Below are 21,913 nucleotides of genomic sequence, written 5' to 3'. Positions count from 1 at the left end.
AAATATCTGATCCAATGCAGCATTACTGCTGGGCAGAATCATCCAGTGAAATAGATGGATAAAGCAAAATTTCTCTGATTATAAGGGAACCACAGGGAATATGGCTAAAGGCTTTGTGAGTTACCTAAGTGTGGAGAGTTGAAATATTTGAAGCCCGGATTCGATTCTTTTTCTCCTTCCTTCCTTCCTTCCTTCCTTCCTTCCTTCCTTCCTTCCTTCCTTCCTTCCTTCCGTATGGTTGTTTCTTCCAAACCAGGAAAACCTAGACATGTTGCACCTTAAACTTCCCTCACAAAACTATCCTATCCACATGTGTGTGTCCTGGGGGCCTGCAAGAGGACTGTTGGATCCAGACAATCTCCAAGTAGGCAAAGGACATGAAATCTGGAGCCTAGCTGAAAAATAATTTTTATAAACTATTGAACACCTACTCCTGGTTACACTGGACTGAATTTTTGTTTACTGAATTGTACTGGATGTACATTTACTACATTTGGTGAATATTGTGAACTATTTTGGGAAATAGTCTGTCAAAAAGTGAGAAATAAATCAAATAAATGAGAACCAACACCTATTTTTCCAAAAATTCACTGTGGATTTAGCTTCTGTGTTTTAGGATCTGTGAAGTATCATCCATCTAAGTACAGGTAGTCCCCAGGTTAAGAATGCCCGATTTATGGACGACTCATTGTTAAGAATAGAGCCTACTGTAGCAAAGTTTGAGTTAAATACACAATGATTTGAGTTAAATACACAATACTACTTACACAGTATTACATAATAATACTGTTCCAGCTTACATTCAAATTTGACTTAAGGACAGACCTTGGGAACGGAACTTGTTCTTAAACTGGGGACTACCTGTACTGGAGGGAGAACACAAGACAACTGCAACCATCCCATAAAGACACCAGTACCACTCAAAAGGATAAAATATTTTTTTTATTTATAGTCTTATAGTAAAGGGAAGCCTTAACTTGCAAGACAATTCTTGGGCAGTATGTACAACATACTTCAGTTCCATGGAATAGACTCACACCTGGACAGAGACCAAGCTACATTTGTACACACTAAATTCAGAAAACATCACAAACGAGTGTGGAAAGAAGACAAAAAAATCACACATACCACACACACATGCATGTGCACACCCATGCATATGTGTGTACACATGCACACATACGCGCAAAGAGGTCTTTGCTCACTTACAGCCTAGGCCCCTTTAATTCACATGGGAAACTGGCCCATTTGCCAGAGAGCAGGTCCACACTTTAAATGCAATTATTAGTACCAAGTAACAAAGCTTGTGTGTATTTACATTAAAAAAGCTGGCTCTGTTTCTGAGAAATTCAAAACAGAAAAGGGAAGAATTTATCATGGTTTGAATCTGTAGCTTCACATTACCAATGTCCGTAGCAGAAGGAGGAATCTGGCCAGACTGAGATTCCATTGGAGGAAATAAATACCAATTAATCATTTGCCAAAATACAAAAAGGAAATGAATCTCTGTGCCTCAACGTGAATCTTGCATCATCCCTTCAGGCAAGAAGGATCATCCATGCCTGTATCTGCATGCCTCCTTCCTCTACCAAGATTCTTCTGGGGATATCTGGCTTTATTATCATAAATAGCAATATTGTGATAAATGCAACAGAGGCTGGTGCAGCTCTAGTGGAAGAATGGAGAGTTCATTGTCTCCACACATTCCAGGCAATCACAGAGTCATCAGTTTATCAAATGGTCTGGGCATTCCTGGCACTAGAAACCGGCAGCCACAGGGCAGAACTGCATTCTGCTCCAAGCTATGGCTGGTGTCATCCAGAAGGTAAGCTACCAAGCCACAGAGTTGGGTTAACTTAGAAAGGGCCAGAAAGGGACAAAGAACAGAGGAAGCTGCAGTCCGAGAGCCTCTACTAAAGAAAAAGGAAAGTCCTTAAGCAGCCAGCGAGTGTCTAATGGCAGCAGGATCCAAGGCCTCTTCTAGCTGGCCTCCATACGAAGTTTCTTCCGGCTCTGAGGCTCTTCCAGCTCAGACTCTGAACTGGAATCAGAGCCGCCATCAAAGGCGGAGATGGTGCTGCCTTTGGGATTGGTGTAGAGGCTGTTGTCTGAAGAGGAATAGTTGGCCTGCAGCTGAGCACTTGACCTTGCCTTCTCCAGTGCACGAACTAAAAGCAAGATCAAGAATATGGAAATGGATGGGGGAAAGGCAGGCATAACGCACAAGGTAACTGACACGGGAGCAACCATTTGGCCCTTGAATGCCACTAATTTAGGTACTTAAAGCTGCTTTTCAAAGCAAGCAATTTCCACAAAGCAGCCTACAATATGGTAAGGATGCTAACTTGGGTCTAGTGGGGTCTTCAATCATTGATCACTGATTCTGGAGTATACTTATACTGGAGGCTATAGTATTCTTTTCTTTTTAGGTCATAGGACTTTCCCCCAAAAGTAAAGTCTTATTTCCAGTGGGTTGTTGGCTTCCTCTTAATCTGTTTCTTATGACCCTTCCTTCAAACTTCTCCCCCACCTTCTAAAATCCTACATATTCTACATTTTTTCTTTCCTCAGTATGAAATTTAATTATAATACAGTCAATTAGTAAAACCACCTCACACATTTTTGTTGTGTCAATTTAAGTTCTATTTCTTGTTACTATGAATTATTTTAATTAATAACAGTGCTTCTTTCTTCCAACCTACAGCATTGACATTTTCTATTTTAACATTTATATGCCTAACCTCCCCTCCCTCCACCAGTTACAACAATTTGCTAACTCACAAGATGACATGTTTGGGAACTTCAAAGGTAAAGCAGCAGTTTGCCACTTTATCTCTAATACTAATTATATTTATATTACTTACCTGAATAAAAATTAATATGTATTTTTGTACAGGCAGTCCCCGGGTTAAGAATACCTAGTTTACAGACAACCCATAGTTAAGAACAGAGCCTACTGCAGCAAAATTCGAGTTAAATACACAATGATTCAAGTTAATTACACAATATTACTTATACACTATTATACAATAGTACTGTTCCAGCTTACATACAAATTTGACTTAAGGACAGATTTTGGGAACAGAACTTGTTCTTAAACTGAGGACTACCTGTACTTCATATATAAAGTACCACAACTTTACATGCTAAGTTGATCTTAGTATGTCATACTATTACAGTAGTAAATGAAACAAACTTTTAAAGTCCATTAGAAAAAATTACTTTTAGGTCAGGGTTTCCCAAACTGAGGTGTACCTCTTTTGGAGAGGTGCAGACAAGAGTCCAGGGGCAGTGTGAAGAACCTTTTAGCACATTATTACAATAAATCCACCTTTCTCAAAATTTCATTGTATTGTTTTTATTATTCATTTGTATTCATTTTGGTGTTTGGATTTGTAGGGGAGGTGTGTATACTAAAGGGAGGTGTGATGGCAAAAAATTTAGGAACCCCTGCTTTAGGTACTCCAGGAAACACCGAAAGAGAAGCTATGCATGCTAATGGGAAACATTAGTCCAATTAAGAATAAGAAATGCTGTATTAATATATCCATCATGAGGGTATGAATTGGAATAATTTGGCATAAGCACCAGATAATTAATTTCACATTCTATTGAAGCCCAGAGGTTGTAGAAATGACAGCAACAGAAATAGAAATAATTCTACACAGTAGTCAGTAACACCTAGTTGATTCACTCAACCTAATTCTCAAACTTTAAATGGGTAAGCAGCCTAGTTCACTGGGGCAGACTCTGCAGTTTTATTTTTTAAAGGAAATATTTTCGTTTGGGGACTGAAACAATCTCAGCCTACTTGAGAATGATGCTAAAAGCAGCAGATGCAACCTGCTTGAAGGGAGACAAAATGGAAGCTGCTTCTGCAGTGGCAGCTGGAATGCAGAATGCTGCCTGGGAAGTTTTCTCACACATTATTTCTATCCAAGCATTCTGCTGTCCACTGAAAACTTTGTGTTTTTTTAATTCTCCTTATGCACAGTTATAGCTTTTGTTACATGTTTCTATACTTGAATTGTAGTTGATTACAAGTGCTTCAAATAAACCTGGGTAGGGCACAGCTAGGTCTGGAATCCTTATACATGTGCACATATATGTGTGCACACACATATTGGACTCTCAGGAGCTGTCTGGTGACAACTTACTGGTCTGCTTTAATCTTGTATTAAGTATCCTGCCAGGGAAGAAAGACCAAATTTGGAATGGCTGTATGAAAACACATACCCACTGCCAACATATAAAACCTTTAAGCTTCTCACCCCAATAACAGCTTTACTCAAAACAGGTAACTAGATGTTGATCCATAAACACCATAGGGAGGGCTTTGCTGTGAGATAGCATAACCTTCAGACCACGAATATGAAGAGCCCAGTTCAGGCCTACTGACCTTGTTGTTCCAGCAGGGCATTCTGGCGCTTTAAGTCATCAATGTCCTGCTGGTGTGTGTGGTTTTTCCGGCGCATGTATTGGATGTATTCTGTGGCTTTATCTAGGATTTGGGCCCGGGATGCCTGTTGCAATAGTAGGAAAAAAACACCAAATAAAGTCCTAGTTCTGATACATAAAATACAAATTCTGACAGCCAGCTACATAGATATATATTATGCAAGATAATCCACGTTTGACTAAGTCACAACCTTAGTATTAAAATTCTTATTTAGGTGTCAGGATATCACCTGTTTTCCAACTTCATACTCAGTTCCTATTTATACAGAAACTCTGCTAATAGCTGCTGATCATAGCATTAAGCAACTGCCCAAAGGGACCTCTAGACGGATCATTCCCTGTAATGCCAACTACTCTGTAAATCAACCCTCCTACATTCAAGAGAACTTCTGCAGCAAAGCAAAGGAACTCTCAACAGCTGTAACAGCAGCTTCTCTGCAAGAGATCAAGTTGCCAGTCATAGCTTCATTCAACCACTGGAGCTCTCCAACAAACCTGGCCAATAAACCCTGCAGCAATATAATATGGACTGTCTGCCAATCGTTCATCTCTTCTTATAACGCATACATGATTGTAAAATATCTTATGGATAGTTTTCCAAAGCTACAGTCCTTGGCATCTGTGCACTCATGTACTACAGTACCCGCATCTTTGCACTGAACATTTATGTTTGGGAGAGTGATGTGGAAAGTGAAATACTGCCCTGTTGACTGTACTGTGAAAAGGACAAACTGGAACAATTTTGTTTCCATGGGCTTATTTTTCCTTTTTCTAAATGAAAGAATTTTGTTCTGAGCTCCTCATTGCTTTTGAGCTTGAAACACTTACAAAATGCTTGGAACAGCCCACTGAGCGCACAAAACTTTTCCACTTGCAATGGGAGGGTTCTACACTAGAAATGAGGTGTTTCAAAATAGTTAGATTTTAAAGAGTTTACATATCCCTAGTACAAATGCCACGATCAATCAGTTTTATATAGCTTAGTATAATTTAACTGCTTGAAATTATGCATTATCATTTTACTTTCATGAATTGAAAGGGGTAAAGGAGACAAAACATTTCCCCAAGCAGTCCCTGCAGGATAAAATGAACTACTTCTAGCTAAAGCATTACAGTATTAGTTTATCTTCTAATGGCAGAACAGAGACTGATTACACAGTTGTTTTATATAATTTTTCAAATTTAATGGTCCAATAAAATAGTAAACTGGGTAATATTAATATATATGTATATGTATGCATGTATATGTGTATATATGTATAATATGTAAAAATGTAAATGTAAATGTGTATATATATATATATACACATATATACATACACATATATACATACATACACACACGCATATTTTAATAATCATATTTGTATTTGTCATTCTCTGATTTTTCTAAGGTACTGTAAATATTATTTGTTTCTGTCCTTCAGAAGAGTATGTTATTGTAATCAAAACATTAAGTAATAATAAATAAATATGGTTGGCCCTGATCCTGCAGGCTTTCAGAAATTAGTCAAGACCTGGCTTTTTCCTTAGGTCTTTTGGTCAAGATGAGCAGAGTATATTTTAGTTCTGGCTGTCACTTTATTGTTTTAGTTGGTTTGTAATATTATGTGTTATTTTGTTTTGCTTTTGTTGCTTGATGGTTTTTTTATGCCCATTGCATTGCTTGAGATGGATGATGATATAAATGCTCTAAACAAATAAGCAAGCACAAAACAGGTGTAAATATAACTCTGAATGCTGTGACTATATAGACATATTCTTTTAACAGGATATTAGTTCTGATGTACTAGCTATTCCTCATTTCTAAATGCATCTATCTAAAACAGTTAAAACTATTTTTCTAGACTGCTAATTCAGCTGACAATGACTATCAAGCAAAACAATGATAATTATTTTAGATTAATATAGTTTTAATTAAACTATGCCATGTTTGGTAGAATTAAAACTTGTGCTTGATAGTTGTAAACTAACGCCTCATTCAAACATTCACAGTGCAAATAGCCTCTACATATGTATCTATTCCTGTACGTTCAGCTGAGCCCCACACTGGCTTCCGTGTGTTCAGGTGAGAGATGAGAAGAGGAGCTGTACTCATATTTGCTTGAACAGGAGTTCAGCTGTCAATAACAGAGGAAAGGCCTTGTTTTGAATTGCCATTGTTTCTTTTGGCGGAATAAGCCAGCTACCCGATGTAAAAAGTGTGCATTATGTATTAAGAAACTCAAGTCAATATCAAGAGAAGTGTATTTTTGCTATTATTATGCTGCTCACAAGCTGTGTGGATCCACTGTTGTTTCTTTATGGGGTTCAGTTCTCTGGCTGTTTAGGCAGATAAGACAAGCTGCAAAAAGCATACTTAACCACCAGGCAGTACTTAGTACAGACTGCTATCACACTCGTGTTGTCCTAGGACAAAACACAAAGAGCAAAGTGTCTAACTATTCTCTAGGCAAAATACTAGAAACATTTTGAATTTTGTTATGTCAGAACTTAGGTACACTCTTTCATTTTGAGCTCAGATTAAAACTTTCTGCTTATTTCATGGACACCTACAGCATACTTGTGTATGATACAGGGACAGAGTAGACCATACTTTAAATTGCTAATGTGATCATTATTTTCTGTCGTAACTCAATTAGTGTAGCAAACTATTAGCATATTGAGCAAACTCTATTCATGTTTATATGCAAATATCTTTTATGAGTAGTTGCACTAGAATATGCATTAGAATATGCAGTCAGCCAATAGTACTAGGAATATTATCTCTTTTAATGTGCATGCATGTTATATGGGTGTATATATATATGCACAAATACAAATATACACTGAAACTGACCATCTGTATGTGCATCAAAACTAACAACACTTTGGTTGTCCAAGTTTCCAATTCAGTCTTTCCAGCAAGAAAATGCCCAGCTCACAGTAGTCAACTTTCACCCCAAATGTCCTATTCTGTATCAAAAAAGGCCAGAAAAGGGGGGATTTTTCCTGTTTAGCCTGATGTGAATGATTTTTCCTCATTTAGCAAAAGGTTGAAGCCTATATATGATATGGACTTCATGCTATCAGTATGCCTTCGGTATACAAGATAAATTATGTAACATGCTTTTCAAACTCATTCATTTTTACCAAAGTTGCCATAAACATATCATCAGTCTCTTGTAAAATTCCAGAGTGTTAAGCATATAGCAGCTTGCATTTGTCTCAGAGGGGAGTCAAAAAGGAGAAAGCTTGCCCACATATTTTAGCTAACAGGTTATATAGGTATCAGATCTCAGTCCTAAAAACTTTGCCTGTACAGCATGATTAATATATGGGTGTGCCTTGACAATGTCTAGGACACAGAGTCATCAGAGGTGACTACACATAAAAATGCTGTCTACCAAGCCAAATATCTTACAATAAGTTTTTGCAGTCACCTCAAAAGGGATTTTAATTGCTGATGATTAACAGGATACCTTTTCCTTGTTCTTTTTGGGAGAGCCACTTTAGCCCTATCAAAAGCTATTTGCTAATATCATGCCAAACAGAGAGGAAGAAAAATACTCTCATGTTTGCACACATTAAGAAGCCAGAAATTTTCAACAACTACGGTTCTCTCCATGTGAAATGATGTGAAAACAAGTAAGAATCTTACTTATTCTTTTCTCAATAAATCAGAGTCAGAAATCATGGTTTCTTCCTGCCTTTTGGCATTCAAAGAGAAACAAGACAAAATTCTTGGCTTACAAGTTACAACAAAGAAAGCCTAGAGGAGCCATCCAGATTTGTTAGCTGTGCCTGCTGGCAGGAGTTGCCAAATGAAGAACTGAGCAACATGTATGCTAGGTACTTCACAGTTCTAAAAAATGTGTCTTACTACTACATGGAAAGCACTTATTCTCTAAAATCTTGGGACCAAGTCAAATAATGACTTTATCTGACTTAGTCCCAAATAATGACTCTCTCTCCTACCCAAGTAGAAGGTCACCTAAGTCACAAATTTAAATGCTACTTTAATTATTTAAAAAAAAATTAAGATGTGGCTTGCAATCATAGTAAACAATTTAAAGAACGCTTCAACAAATTAAACAATTGGTCATAAGGAGTATAGAACTTGAAATGGCTATGTACAACAATGATAGTTTCATCAGAGAGGGAAAAAAGAGCTAGAGATCTCCCTATTGCCATAAGAGGCTTAGGGGGAAAGAAGTAGGGGACTCACACACAGGGCACTCTTTTAGTTCTTCTTCCTTCCTTTGCCCATGTTTTTTATAAATTGTCTCTGAAAGGGAACTAATTTTTATAGCCTCAAACCTTAAACTAAATAAAAGTTTGCCAGTGCAAAAAATGAGAAACCTGCAATAATTTTTAACCACCTCATAAAATGTCAGAATATCTTGCTATCCATATGTAGAGAAGTGTACCATCCTATCAGGTTTAGATAGCCAGACGAGAAACACTCCAGCCCTAAAAGAGAAAAACTTTCAACTACTTAGAAATAGTTGATAATAAAAAAACGTACTTGCTACAGTGTGATTCATGTTTATTTTTAAAAGTATAACAAAATATAAAGAAACAAAAGAAGCAAGAACATGTATTCTGGAAGACTACTTGGGACCCTTGCAGAGTTGTCTCCTGGCACTGATTGTTTCTTGCTTACTTACTAAAATCAATAGGGTTGGGATACAACTTCCTTATGCTCAATGAGGAGCAGGGAAAGCATATCACTTCTCTCAATAAACTCACCTTCTCTCCCTGAAGTGATGGTACAGAATCCCGCAAGCTGTGGAAACTATCCTTGATGTGGTCCCTGCGTTTGCGCTCTAGAGCATTGTGGTGAGCACGTTTGTCAGCCTAGGACATTAAAAACAAAACAAAACAACAAAGAACAAGCATTATTTTAGGCATAAAGACATGAGGCTTCCCCTGCATCCCTGGACTAGGAAGCATATAGGAAAAAGGAAGGGTGATGAAAATCAAAGCCCTGCAAAGAAGCAAGCTGATCAACAAAATTAGCATCCAAACAATTCAGGACAACTGCAATCATGAAAAGTAAGTTTGTATTAATAAAAGAAGGGCTTTTGCCAAATATTTTCTGTTGGTCAGATTTGTTCAGATATGTGTCTTCTGCCTGGAATAAATGATTTTAATCCCAAGTAGGACTCTCTTGTTCCAGATTTTCTTGATATTATTCTACAGAAAAGGCTCACAATGAAAAATGAACAAATAGAGGTTTCATATGGAATCCCCAAAACACAGCGGGAAGCCCTGAAAGGATCTTAACTAGTGCAAATATAACCCCTATTCAGAGATCACCATAAGCATGTACATAGATTAAAGCTTCCCAAATAATGCTATATATGCTAAAGTTCCATGTTCGCAGACTTTGTGATGTATAGATAAGTTACAGGAGTTGGACAATAGTTGCCATGGCTTCTTTTTCTGTTCATATAGTATACAAATGTAATGTATAAATGAAAACTTTTGAGTATGAACTGCTTATAGCCATATAACTAGGTAACAAAAGCAACTAGAACTATTTGATTTTTTGTTGCAGTATGATAATTGAGCACTTAAGATTTGATGTCTAAATTCAAAATTACATTGCAAACATAAATATTTTGCAATTATTTTTATGCAATTATTCTGTACAAATAGAATCATTTCTTCTATCTGAATTTATGAACGGTAAAGAATGTCACCATAACTGCAAAGTTTCAAAGATTGCTAAAAGGATTCCTGGGTAACAAAACATTATCAGCTTAACAACATTTACGGACATCTACATTTTAGTTATCATGTTCCAAGAAGCTGACCATCACCAAATAATTCCATAAATAAATCACTAGCCATTTCTTATCATACTAATACAGTAAGTGCATTTTAATTTACATAGAGCCTTCTAAGCAATTACTTGTCTTCCTTTGTGATAAGGAATATTATAAAAATCTTTAATACTTCTATCAGGGGATGACGTGGAGGAAAATGGTTCAATGGATAAGAACCTAGCTTATTTTAAACTTAATTTTCTCTTAAGATTAGTTCAACATTTATCTTCATTAATAGTCAGTTTACAGTTTCTGCAGCAATTATATCTACATCACTCTGCTTCCGCTCACAGCTATTGGTTTGTTTTTGTTCCCACTGCTGTTTGACTCAGTTCAGGTGGTAACACTGAAATCAAATTATGAGGAGTAGATTGTTTGCTTCCAAATACCAAGGCAGCCTCATGTTACACAGGCCTGGCAATGATCCCACACTCAACTCTGAAAACAGAAACTGTCCGCAGATGTAACCAGACACTCTGGGTGTGTCTGGACCCCAAATCCAAAGTACAAGTAATTTTTCTGTAACTGTTTCCTTCAGTTCAGCATGGCAGGATTTTACAGGTGGAACTGGACTAAGAAGTAACATATTTTTTTGTTCTGAGTCACTTCTCCAGAATATGCTACTCTGGCCCAGGCTGTGACAGAAAAGACAAAGTGCTTCAGCCACTTGAAACTGTTTCTGCTCATGGGCAGAAAAAGAAAAGAAGGCAAGGACAAAAATGTGGGTAGTGTAAATGATATTAATTACTGATCCAACAAGGCTTATTAAATCCTGTGCATTAAGGAAAAAAAATAGCTGTCTGTAGATGATTAGGGAAAAATGCTAATAGTACACACACACTAAAGTCCAAGATCAAACTAGAATCTATTATGCAGCAGAAATCATAAAAAGAGAAAAATGGCACAAGCCAATTCTTAGAATAAATTATATTCCTGAACAAGAATCAGGATTGAAACTCACAAATTTCCTACAATTGTGGGTAAAGACCACAATAGAAGAAGAGTATACTAGTTATTACAGCTGTTGACAACTATATCAACAGCTGTTGACAATATATATATCAATATATATATATTGATAAATACAATATATAACAATTTAAAGGTATGGTTTAATAGCTGGGTCAAATAGCTATAAAGGGGCAAATGAGCTGGGAAAAAAAATAGCAAGACAGGTTTTCACTCTACCTTCCAAACTACTGTGGAACTTTAACACTGTTTCAGGTGCTAGGTGGATATTATCAAATATAGTACCATCAACTGGAAAGAAATACAGAATGGCGATGAATCTGCGCCCAAAGGAGCAAAACAGGAGAGCAAGAATGACTGACTGCATGTATGTCATGTATTCAGAAGTACATGCTGTAATCATAGGAATTCCCTTGCAGACGATAGCAATCACAATTTTCTAACTTCATATATAATATTTGTTCTATTGAATATATGTGACTTGGCTGGGGAATAGATTATAATAAAGCATTTTTACTGGAACCTTAAAAAGAAAACAAAAAGGTTGTACTGGATAAATAAAACTGCCTTATTACTCATGATTCTTATACTATTTCACTGATGTTGTTACAAATCTTGACACTGCTGACATTTTCAGTACATTATACTGCAAGATGAAATGCACAGACAACTCATTTCAACAGCTTTATTAATCAAAAGGACATGGTAGGTTATTAGAAACTCTTATCGCACCCTTATTTCTAGTTCAAAATACTTTCACCATTAGATACCATTTGCCATTCCTTCCAAAGTTTGTAATTCTGGGGGGGAATTGTAGGAACTTATAAAGTCAACCCAACAGAAGATTTTTTTCCCCCCACAGAACAGTCTGATACCCCATCATAACAGTAAAAGTAATGCTGGCTGTAGTATGCTAAATTGTCCTGTTTCCATAATTACTTTGTAAAAACAGGACCAGCTAAGACTGGATATAGTACCTGTCTCTGCTGTAATGAATTACTGGCAAGGATTGAGAGCAAGCAAACTGCATTTAAGAAAAGCTGCCAGATCTAATCCAATGAGTTTTGGCTGGCAGAACCCATGTTAGATGCTGATGAATAAGGATAGCATGAAAACACTGGCTCCCATTCATCAGAGCAAGGTGGCCTACTGCCATTACTACTTTGATCAGCTGCTTTCAAAATAATTTGTCCAGGAAAATCTTAGCTCCTGGCATGAAAAGGGAGTGAGGAAAGAAATTAATAGTTTTATTATAGCAGAGACTACCTGCTAATAGAACTCATTGTAAAATAGATGCATGTTCAAATCAGGACAGAAATAATGGCATTTGATTCTTACTGTCTGATGCTGATTTTAGATGAGGTCAGAAAGCAGGTGGATAAATATTATGAGGGATGTCATTGTTTTATTCAGGTAGGAAGTAGGTGCCATTCAGCTATATTATGATTCAGCAACACTAGGCACTATGTGCCAAGCACAGGAATAGCCCATTTTGAAATAGTTCAGATTACTTTTTCAGTCTACAAAGTAAGTTCTGAAAAGATAAGATCTTAAAACCTCCACAGAAGAATGAATATTCTTTCAACAATTTAAAATAATGATGTTCTTAACCTTCTTGTGTTTAATTCAAATATTCATTCCCCTAAATTTAAAACTGGAAGGGATTTTACAGTTTGTTCTTAGTACTACACAAAAACAGGCCTCGTTGTCTTTAAAGCACTCTTAAGAAATGCTACTCAACTTTTCTTTAGGGCAATACAAAATATTTTGTCATGGAATCGTGCAGATGCAACTAAAAAATGGGTCACTTCAGCCTCAGAACTGGTAATTTACAAATGCTCTGGAACAAATCCAACAAACAGAATGACCCATTTCTACACACTTAGAATGGCCTATTCTGAGGTTTGAATGTTTTGGGACAGAACATCTTGCACACCCCTATATATCCAAGAAATTCTAAAACTTGAAGCAATACACATCCACACATACAGACTACACTGCCTATCCAATTATTTTTGTTCCTTTTTCATTCTTTTTAAAAATAAAGTCAATAAAGCATAGCAATAAAAATATGACAGGTTATATGCTATAAACAATTCTCTGCTATTGTTCACATGCCAGGGGTTTCTCTTTTTGTGTCAACTGGCATCTACATCCAAAAATGTTTTCTAACAGTTACGTTAAAATCTGTTCTTTAACTAATAGCAGTTCACTCTCAATTATGAAAATATAGTACCTGTACACCAAGATTCTTTTCGGATAAAATTAAATATTTCAAGTCAGGACACAGAGGCCACTTAGGTCAATTTTGTTTGTTCTGTCTAGCAGAATCTCCACGACATCTGAAAGCACTTTATTGAGATGCCAGGGATTTGAACCTAACTCTAGTACAGACCTAGGGATTTGCCCTTCATATAGTAAGGACAGACGTTGCTGAATTGCTCCAGACACTATTAGTATGCATATGGCATTTTGAATGCAATTAAGTGTTATATAACACTAATAGTACACTTTTTTTCTTGGTACAATTTCTTAATATATTATCTTAAACTCAGTACACATCTCTACAAAATAAGCCTCAATAAAACTCATCTTTAAATAACTAGTAAAATTAATGTAATCATATATAAAGTATTTTTCAAAACATATTTTTTAATTTTTGCGACCTATTCAGTTGTAAGTCAGCCTATATTCTGTGGATTGCTAACCATTGCCTGAGCATTCAGACTAGACTTTTTAAAAAAGGAAGTAGTTGCAGTTTAAATCTCTTCTGTTTGTAAATCTATTATGAAACTGGTAAGACATATCAGCAAGAAAACAGAAAGCATTTTACTTATTTCTTAGAACAGTCAATGGCTCCCTATTAAAGAAACAGAGATCTTGACTCTTGTTAAACTGAGTAAATACTAAGCTGAATATTTTAAATGTTAAGAAAATGAAGAGAACAATTTGAACTTAACAGGTATACACTAATAATAAATGACAAGTTCCTTTTCAACACAGGTAATAATCTACTTAACAATTAATTTAGATGAATGCATAAAATAAACTGACATTTGACATAAATATTGACATCTTAATTCATGTGGTGTATTTCTACTTCAAAGACAAATAGAAAAATATAACCTGAAAGAAAAACATACAATGGCAAAAACTTGATCTGATGACTAGTCTTATGAATACAAGATGCAATATTGACTTCCCAATGAACTCTGGGCTATGGCTCCAGAGTGAAGGGGCTCTTTCTACTTATAGAAGGAACTGTAATTCAGGAAATCTTCCTGTTGTTGAAAGATGTAAAAGTAAAACAATTTTAGCCAACCCAGTTTTCTAATATCTCTCCTGCCAAACATCGTTTTAGGGAATCTTCAATTTTCTAGAATAATTTTTCAGGAGGCAAGGAGGAGTTGGCAAATTCATTCGATCAACCTAGACAACTGAAGCACCCCAAAGAATTCTAGTCAGAGGAGCTCTGGAACCAAGCCAGTAACAAGAAAGTCACCAGAGATAATAGAGTCGATTGGATGTTACTCTTTTTATCTCAAAAATCATGCATAGTCTATATGGTTCAATTCTCAAACTATGGCTTTTTTACAGCTATTAATCAAACAGAGCATTATTTTGCATCCTGCTTAAAACAGTTTGCTAAATAACTCATATTTAGTGCTTACTTACAGCAATTTTTGAACAGTTATGACCCAGCCTTATACATATTATTCAGAAGTTACTCATTATTATTTAATGGACTTAATTTGCAGTTTGCCGTGTGTAGGAGTGCATCTGTGGTCTATAAATGAACATTCTTGCTTAGTACCACTGCATGAATTGTATAGCTATCAGGGCTTCAGGAAAAAAGTGTTTCTGAACAAGCAAGGGTGTTCATGTAGCACCTGTCACAATTCTTTAATGCAGTTTCATTTTTTCCAGAAACTGTGTGGTTCCTCTGAACAGCTGGAACACAATCTCCAGAGAAGTTGTGTTATGTTTACAGTGCTGCAGAGAGCGCCCTCTCACATTCCAGAGATCTTTTTGCCTTAAATCTGAAGCACTGTACAGCCTTAGTGTACACAATAACATATATGACCTTAAATAAGCACAGGTAGTCCTCAACTTACGACCATTCGTTTAGTGACTGTTTGAAGTTATGACAGTGCTAAAAAAGCGACTAATGACCAGTCCTTGCCCTTATGACTGTTGCAGCATCCTAGGGTCATGTGATCACCATTTTGTGACATTCCCAGTCAGTTTCCAACAAGCAAAATCAATGAGGAACTGCGTGATTCACTTAATGATGGCATGATTTGCTTAACCACATGATTCACTTCATGACCCCAGTGATTCGCTTAATGACTGCCACAAAATGTTGTTAAATCGGGTGTGGTCACATGATGCCTCGCTTAATGACCACACTGCTTCACAATGAATTTTCTGATCCCTATTGTGGTTGTAAGTCAAGGACTACCTGTAATATTTGGCAGTGTATATAGCAGGCATGTACCAAAGATTTTAAATTATATGTTTACTTTGTACAAAAGCTCAATTTAGTTGCATTTATTATAGCAATCAGTTAGCATGCAATCTTATTCAGTAAAAATTTGGATTTCAAAATATGAAATCTGATTAAAGTTGGCTGTATTTAATTAGCTACTTAAGCTTAACACCAGTCTACTCTTTTTCTAAAAATTAAAAAAAAACTATGCTTCAGTCACTCTACTTTTATTATCTATCTACAGAAAGTAAAATTATGTAAATTAATAACAAGGCCACAAGTAAGTATATCACCATTTATGAGTGTTTAAAACTCAGCAGCACAGTATTGTTGCACCCATGAGCAAAACAAAGGCAACCAGAAAGAACTGTTTCTGTGAATCACATACCAGGTTGCACTACAAGGATACCAGACACTGGCAAGATACAAAAAACTTACTTTGGTATTATTGAGTTACTTTGCCACAAAGAAGGTTGTTGTTATTACTATTACTATTTATAAGTCGTTTATATCTCAACTGCAATCAACCCTACGTAATTCACAAGTCACAAGTATGCAAAATAAAAGGTTGTGTACTACGATGCAAATTCCAAGAAAAAGTACCTTTTGGCTCTGCAATTCATTGTTAGAATCAGTGGTACAGCCAAGTATTTTTTCCACATGCATGTCATGAATATTTTTATATATATTATCCAACACCTGAACATAAGTTACAAGCAGCTATTTTGGGGGGATTTTCTATAGTACACAGCCTTTTAAAAATAATCTTAGTGCATTTGAACACCAATATAAGAGAAATCCCATTTTCTCATTCATTAAATCGTGACAGCAGCAGGGAAGAAGGTGTTCTTCCACAGCCTTCAGGGACAATCTATAGGATACTACAGACATAGTCTCCTGAACTAGATGCCACTGTATTTTAAAGAGAGTATACTTTGTCACTCTGAAACATATTCAGTGACACTTAATAGCAGGGTATAAGATTTTAAAAGACTTGATTACTGTTCCACGTGCCATTTCTCTGCCACAGCAGCAAACTGCCAATCCCCCTCCTGCCCTCCAGACAGTCTGTGGTATCCTCAGTTCCTCCTCTCAAAATAACCAGCCTGGCTTTCTGCTGATGTTGGTAAGTGGTAAGCCTCCTTCAGCCTGGTCTCCTTTCATCTTGATCCCACCATGCCCCGGCTTTAGAAAGGGGCTCAAAGGAGAAAGGCCAGGGGGGTTCTTATTGTTACCCCACCTGACTTACTCTGAAGTTCTGCTCCAGACCTGTCATGCAAAGCTCCCATAAAAACCACACCACTTTTCCACTCTCACGCCTTTTGCTCCAGTCCAACTCTCATCGTCTCAGAAGACAGCGACGCTGACTCTCCCCTCCAAATCTCTTCGTCGTCCCTATCCCTCAGCGACCGACCACTATCCAGATAGGCCTACAAAAGTCTCCTCCAACACAGGAGAAACGCCGGCGTCCCCCACTTCAACAGGCCTCTCTTTCTCTCTCTCTCTCTCTGTCCCTACGACACGAAGGCCCGCCCGCCCGACTCTCTTCCTCCCCTCTCAGGCCAGGCCCGGAGGGGGGGCACGGCCAGGCCACCCCCCTTCCTCTTCCCCTCCGCCAGCTTCTCCCCGCCCCCCAGTAGGACTTTGGCTGCCGGGCCGCGCTCTCTGCCTGAGGGTCCGGGGATGTGGGGGGTGGTGGGGGGCTAAGCGAATGAAAGGCAGAGAGACGTACCGCAGACTGAAACCTCGGCTGCTCTTCCTGCAATAAGACAGAGAGACAGAAAGAGACAGAGAGATACACGCGTTACTGTCAGCGCCGCTCAGCCGCGCCCGCCGCCGCCTGACACGCTCCGACTGACCGACCGGGAGAGGGAAGGGGAGAGAGCCGGGACACGGTCGGGGGAGGAAGGGGGATGCGGGAGACCAGCGAGGCACTCACGTCGCTCTCCACCTCGATGTCATCGTTGTCGCTCATCGTTGTCGCCGGCCGAGCCGTTCCGGGGCCTTCCAGGGAAGCGTTGCGGGCCGAACCGCGGAGAGCCGCTGCCGCAACAACAAGCCCCCGCGCGGAGCAGCCTCAGCCTCCTCCTTCTCCGTCGTCCGCGTCTCCGTCGTCTCCTCCTCCAGCATCAACGGCACACGCACCTCGTACTGCACGTGACGACTGAGCCCCGCACCGTCCACTCACTCTCACGTCTGCCGCTCGCTCTGCGAAGCCTGCTGGGAAATGGAGTCTGTTTCGGCGCCGAATGGCAGCCACCGCCGGGGCCCTGGGACTCGGATTCCCAGTGGCCTCTGAGGAGCGCTTGTCCTCTGAGGTCACAGCCTGCGCAGTGTCTATGCAGTGCATGACGGAGGCTGTAGTCCCTGGGAAGGAAGAAGGGCTCGGTTTCCCGACAACCTGAGAAGGGGACACGTGGATGAGAGGAAGGATGGCAAGATGTGTTTAAGGGCTGTTTTCGTTCAGTTTATTTTGTAGCTTATAGAGCGGATGGTGTTGTTTTTAGAAGGAAGAAGAACGGTGTGCGTTAGCAATGCCTTTCAGCTGTTTTTACAAGCTAAATAATTTTTTTTCCTACACACGATAAAAATTGACATACTGTAAACAAAAACGAGACTTGATGAATGGTAACACTCAGAAACCAGCAGGGGAAGCATTTCCTGTTGCTATTCTGTAACAAGCAGGAAAGTTGCCATTACTCCCAACGAAAACGTTTCAAAGGGAGATTCCAATCTAAAGCTGGTTGACTGAATTGGAAATGTTTGTCGTTTTTTGTGCAAAATAGTACCTCCTTTTAAACTATTTCTATGTACAATGCTCCATTGCCAATTAAATTTGGAAGGGGGCCTACATCCATTGATTGAATGAAAGCTTCATTTCTTCATTTTTTAAAAAAGTGAGTTTCATTTTTATCTGGACTCTGTTGTAATGTGACATAATCATTTTAGGGGGGGGGGTTAATGGTCTTCTGACTTGACCTTGGTTTTTTTTTTTTTTTTTTAAATTGCATTCTTTTTTTCTACTGAGAAATGAAGTGTGCCTTCTAGGCTGGGCAGACTGAAAATGCAAACATTGGTCTTGAGCATGCTACTATACTTTGTTATAACAGAAAAAGTGAGAAATACTATTGTTAACAGAGTGTGGTTAGCCTTCAGAAAATATTGCTGTCTAAGAAGGTAACATTTCTACGTGTCATAAAATTCTGTCCCCCACATGGCTTGTTATAATTAGTATACAGTCTTATATTAATTTCCCAGCTCTCATGATGTGTCCCTAATTAATTCTACTAGGTACAGAGGCTGTGTGTTTTTTAGCTGTGATCCTGCCATACAGATACTAGCAATGATTATTAGTGGACTAGTGGGACTGGTTTTGACCAAAATGAATTTGCATGGATGTGAAGGTGATGGCCTCCTGTGTGTGCAGAAGACACTGCTTCTTGCAGTGTGTGTGTGTGTGTGTGTGTGTGTGTGAACATTTCTTTCTCACACTTTGTGGTTTGCTGCCTCCACCACAGCTTTTGGTTTGCTCATCTGGTGCTTATACTGGAAACTTTACCAAGCTATACACCAAAAATTGAATGTTTCAGTCACCAATATTACCAGTGCTACTATATGGGGCCAAATCACAGATGCTTCTACAACCCGAGATTCAAAACCTGGAAATCTTCTAAATGTGCTGTCTCTGTAGGATCCTTGACATCACATGGATAGACTACATAAGAAATGAAACTGTCAGCAATGCTGCAACCAGTCAACGATAGCTGAAGAAACCTGAAAACAGCAGCTGAAATTATTTGGACACATTTGCAGCATGGATCCAATTTGCTACCCATAGAAGCTACTTTGGAGAACATGACCCCAAGCTGAGCACCAAGGAAAATCTGGCAAAAAGCAAACCCAGAAACTGATCTAGCCCATTGCAGACTGGATTTGAATCAAGCTAACATCACAACAATGGGAAAAGTACTTTGGTGACGCATTGTATCCAATGTTGGTGGCTCTGCAGCACCAACATGTATTGGTTGCAGACTGTACTCAGCTGTGTGCTAGGGTGATCAAGTTCAAGCTGTTGCAGGTGGAAGTGCAGAGATGTGTTTACAGCAATGCAGTTCAAATGAGATATTTTAGGGAGTTTCACACTGTACTAAGCCATAGCTTGTTTAAGCATGCTTTGCAGTATTGGATAACCTGAATTTGTGCTATTAAATCAGAATGGGTGGGCCAGTCAGAATAAAAAATCCACATTATATATATTATTTATATTTCAAATTTGTCACTGCCCATCTCACTGTGGGGTGACTGGGCAGTTTACAATAAAAGCAGAATGAACATTAATTAAAATAGATAAAAATTAATTAATTAATTAAAATATGCTAAAAAACAAACTTCTTTATATATGATGTGTGAACCATCCACAGTATCCCTATATGGCAAATTAGGTAGTGTAATACAATTTGGCAGGTGCTTAATCTGATTTCATGCAAAGGTTGGACACCAATTATGGCATGGCTATGAACTGAAGGAAGAGAGGACTTTTCACAGCTTTCTCTACCTGACCGTTCTGCTGGTACATTTTTACCATTGCCAGTTATTCTGCCTTTTTCATAAGAGAAATTCAAAACATACGTCACAATAAATGTTAGTCTTTCATAACCGAACGTCTTTGCTGCAGGAGATTAACATAGCTAGTTACTAGTGGGTCTGACTTCATCTTGAAAATGTATCTTTAACATTAGTCAGGAACCACAGATCATTCCTAGCAATCTGGGGAAAGGGAAAGAGCCTTCATACAAGTTTACAGTCAGGTATATGTAGGTTTACATGTCCTACAAATCCATATGGTTTGGACTTGGCATGTCACATGAATCCAGTCATGTTTTGGAAACCATCTTTTATGATTTAATACAATCTGTGAACGTAGCCAATTGTGACTAATTTAACAAAACACAAATAAACGTGGCTGAATGCAATGTGTGAACAAGGTCTCTATTTAGCCAAAAGAAACCATTAGTGCTACTACTGCTTAATGCTTGGCAGCCAAAGAATCATAGTTTGAAGGGACCATCAAATTCAACCCCATGCTCCACCCAGGAATCTAAATTAAAGAATCCCAAGCACATGGTGGTCTAGCCTTTGCTCTGACATTTGAGATCTGCTTTCCTGTTACTTACATCCATTTTTTTCTGCGTTTTGCACTGGAATGATACACAAGAGTTTTTGATCTTTTATCTGACAGTTCCTTCATTTTCTGATCATCCTTTTTTTTAACCTGTTCCATTTTGTGTGACCCCTTAAACAGTAGTTCCCAAAGCTAAACAAATTTGAGCAGGGTCTAATCAATGCAGATTAAAATATAAATATTAATTCTGATTTAGAAATTGTACTTCTGTTGATGAAGACTGAAACAGTATTTTCCTTATTTGAGTTTTATTTCTATCTTCTTGCACATTAGCTATCCCTAATCCCACCCAATTTTTTGTCACCTGCAAATTTGAGAAGTATTTCCTCCACTTCTTTATCCAAGTCATTAAAAATGATGAAGAGTACAAGACTTAAAGCTTAATCTCGTGGCATCTAACTCATAACTTGACTCGGGTTCAATGAAAATCATTGATGACAAATTTTAGTACAATTTTCAAGACAGTTATGATTCTACTCAATTATTACTATCCACATGATACTTAACTAGCTCTCCAATCAGAATGCCATAGAATGTGTTATCAAATACTTTGCTAAAATAAAAATCAATATCTATATATGTACAGCATTCCTAGAATCTAGTAAGGAAATATTCAATTAAAAATGTGGTAAAGTTGATAGAACTTGTTCTTTGCAAACTCATGTGGACTTTCCACATTACAATATTAGGGTGCTCATAGATGAGACTCTTTATAATCTGCTCTAAAATCATCCTGGATATTAGTATACTAGTTGATCCATAGTTCCTCAAATTCTTCTTGCCCACCTTTTTGAAGTTAAGGTCATCTGCTCTTCTCTAATCATCTGTCACTTCACCCATTTTCCAGAATTTCTCAAAGATGGGTAGCCATATTGGAACATAAATGTTCATCCAGACAATCCAATAAATCTCTCAGTACTCTAGAATGCAATTAATTTGGCAATGGAGATTTAAAATAAGCAGGTGTTCCTTGACCTGCTTATGAACCATGTTTATATCAAG

General features: G+C 37.9%; 1 protein-coding gene across 4 annotated transcripts; it reads right to left on the bottom strand.

Moving 5' to 3' along the window:
* Window positions 1-924: 924 nt before the first annotated feature.
* On the bottom strand, window positions 925-17,885 carry MAX (MYC associated transcriptional regulator X). 4 transcript variants are annotated; one of them, XM_088146308.1, is made up of 5 exons: window positions 17,669-17,885; window positions 9,191-9,297; window positions 4,400-4,530; window positions 2,865-2,918; window positions 925-2,168 (listed from the first exon to the last, which is right to left on the bottom strand). In XM_088146308.1, exons 1-5 carry the CDS (start codon window positions 17,702-17,704, stop codon window positions 1,981-1,983), a joined length of 516 nt encoding a protein of 171 aa, XP_088002434.1. In that variant the 5' UTR covers window positions 17,705-17,885; the 3' UTR covers window positions 925-1,980. The 4 variants fall into 4 exon arrangements, with proteins under 4 accessions (XP_088002434.1, XP_088002435.1, XP_088002436.1 ...); XM_088146309.1 differs by having other exon boundaries at window positions 4,400-4,523; window positions 9,190-9,297; window positions 17,669-17,879; XM_088146310.1 differs by lacking the exon at window positions 2,865-2,918 and having other exon boundaries at window positions 17,669-17,874.
* Between the last annotated feature and the right edge of the window lie 4,028 nt (window positions 17,886-21,913).

The sequence above is a fragment of the Python bivittatus genome, unplaced genomic scaffold (genome assembly GCF_059951505.1).
Source record: "Python bivittatus isolate LINGU-HERP-01145 unplaced genomic scaffold, Pbiv_v1 ctg000480_np1212, whole genome shotgun sequence".
NCBI lineage: Eukaryota > Metazoa > Chordata > Lepidosauria > Squamata > Pythonidae > Python > Python bivittatus.
Note: the sequence above shows the minus strand (reverse complement) of the source record. Positions and strands in the feature narration are given on the sequence as shown.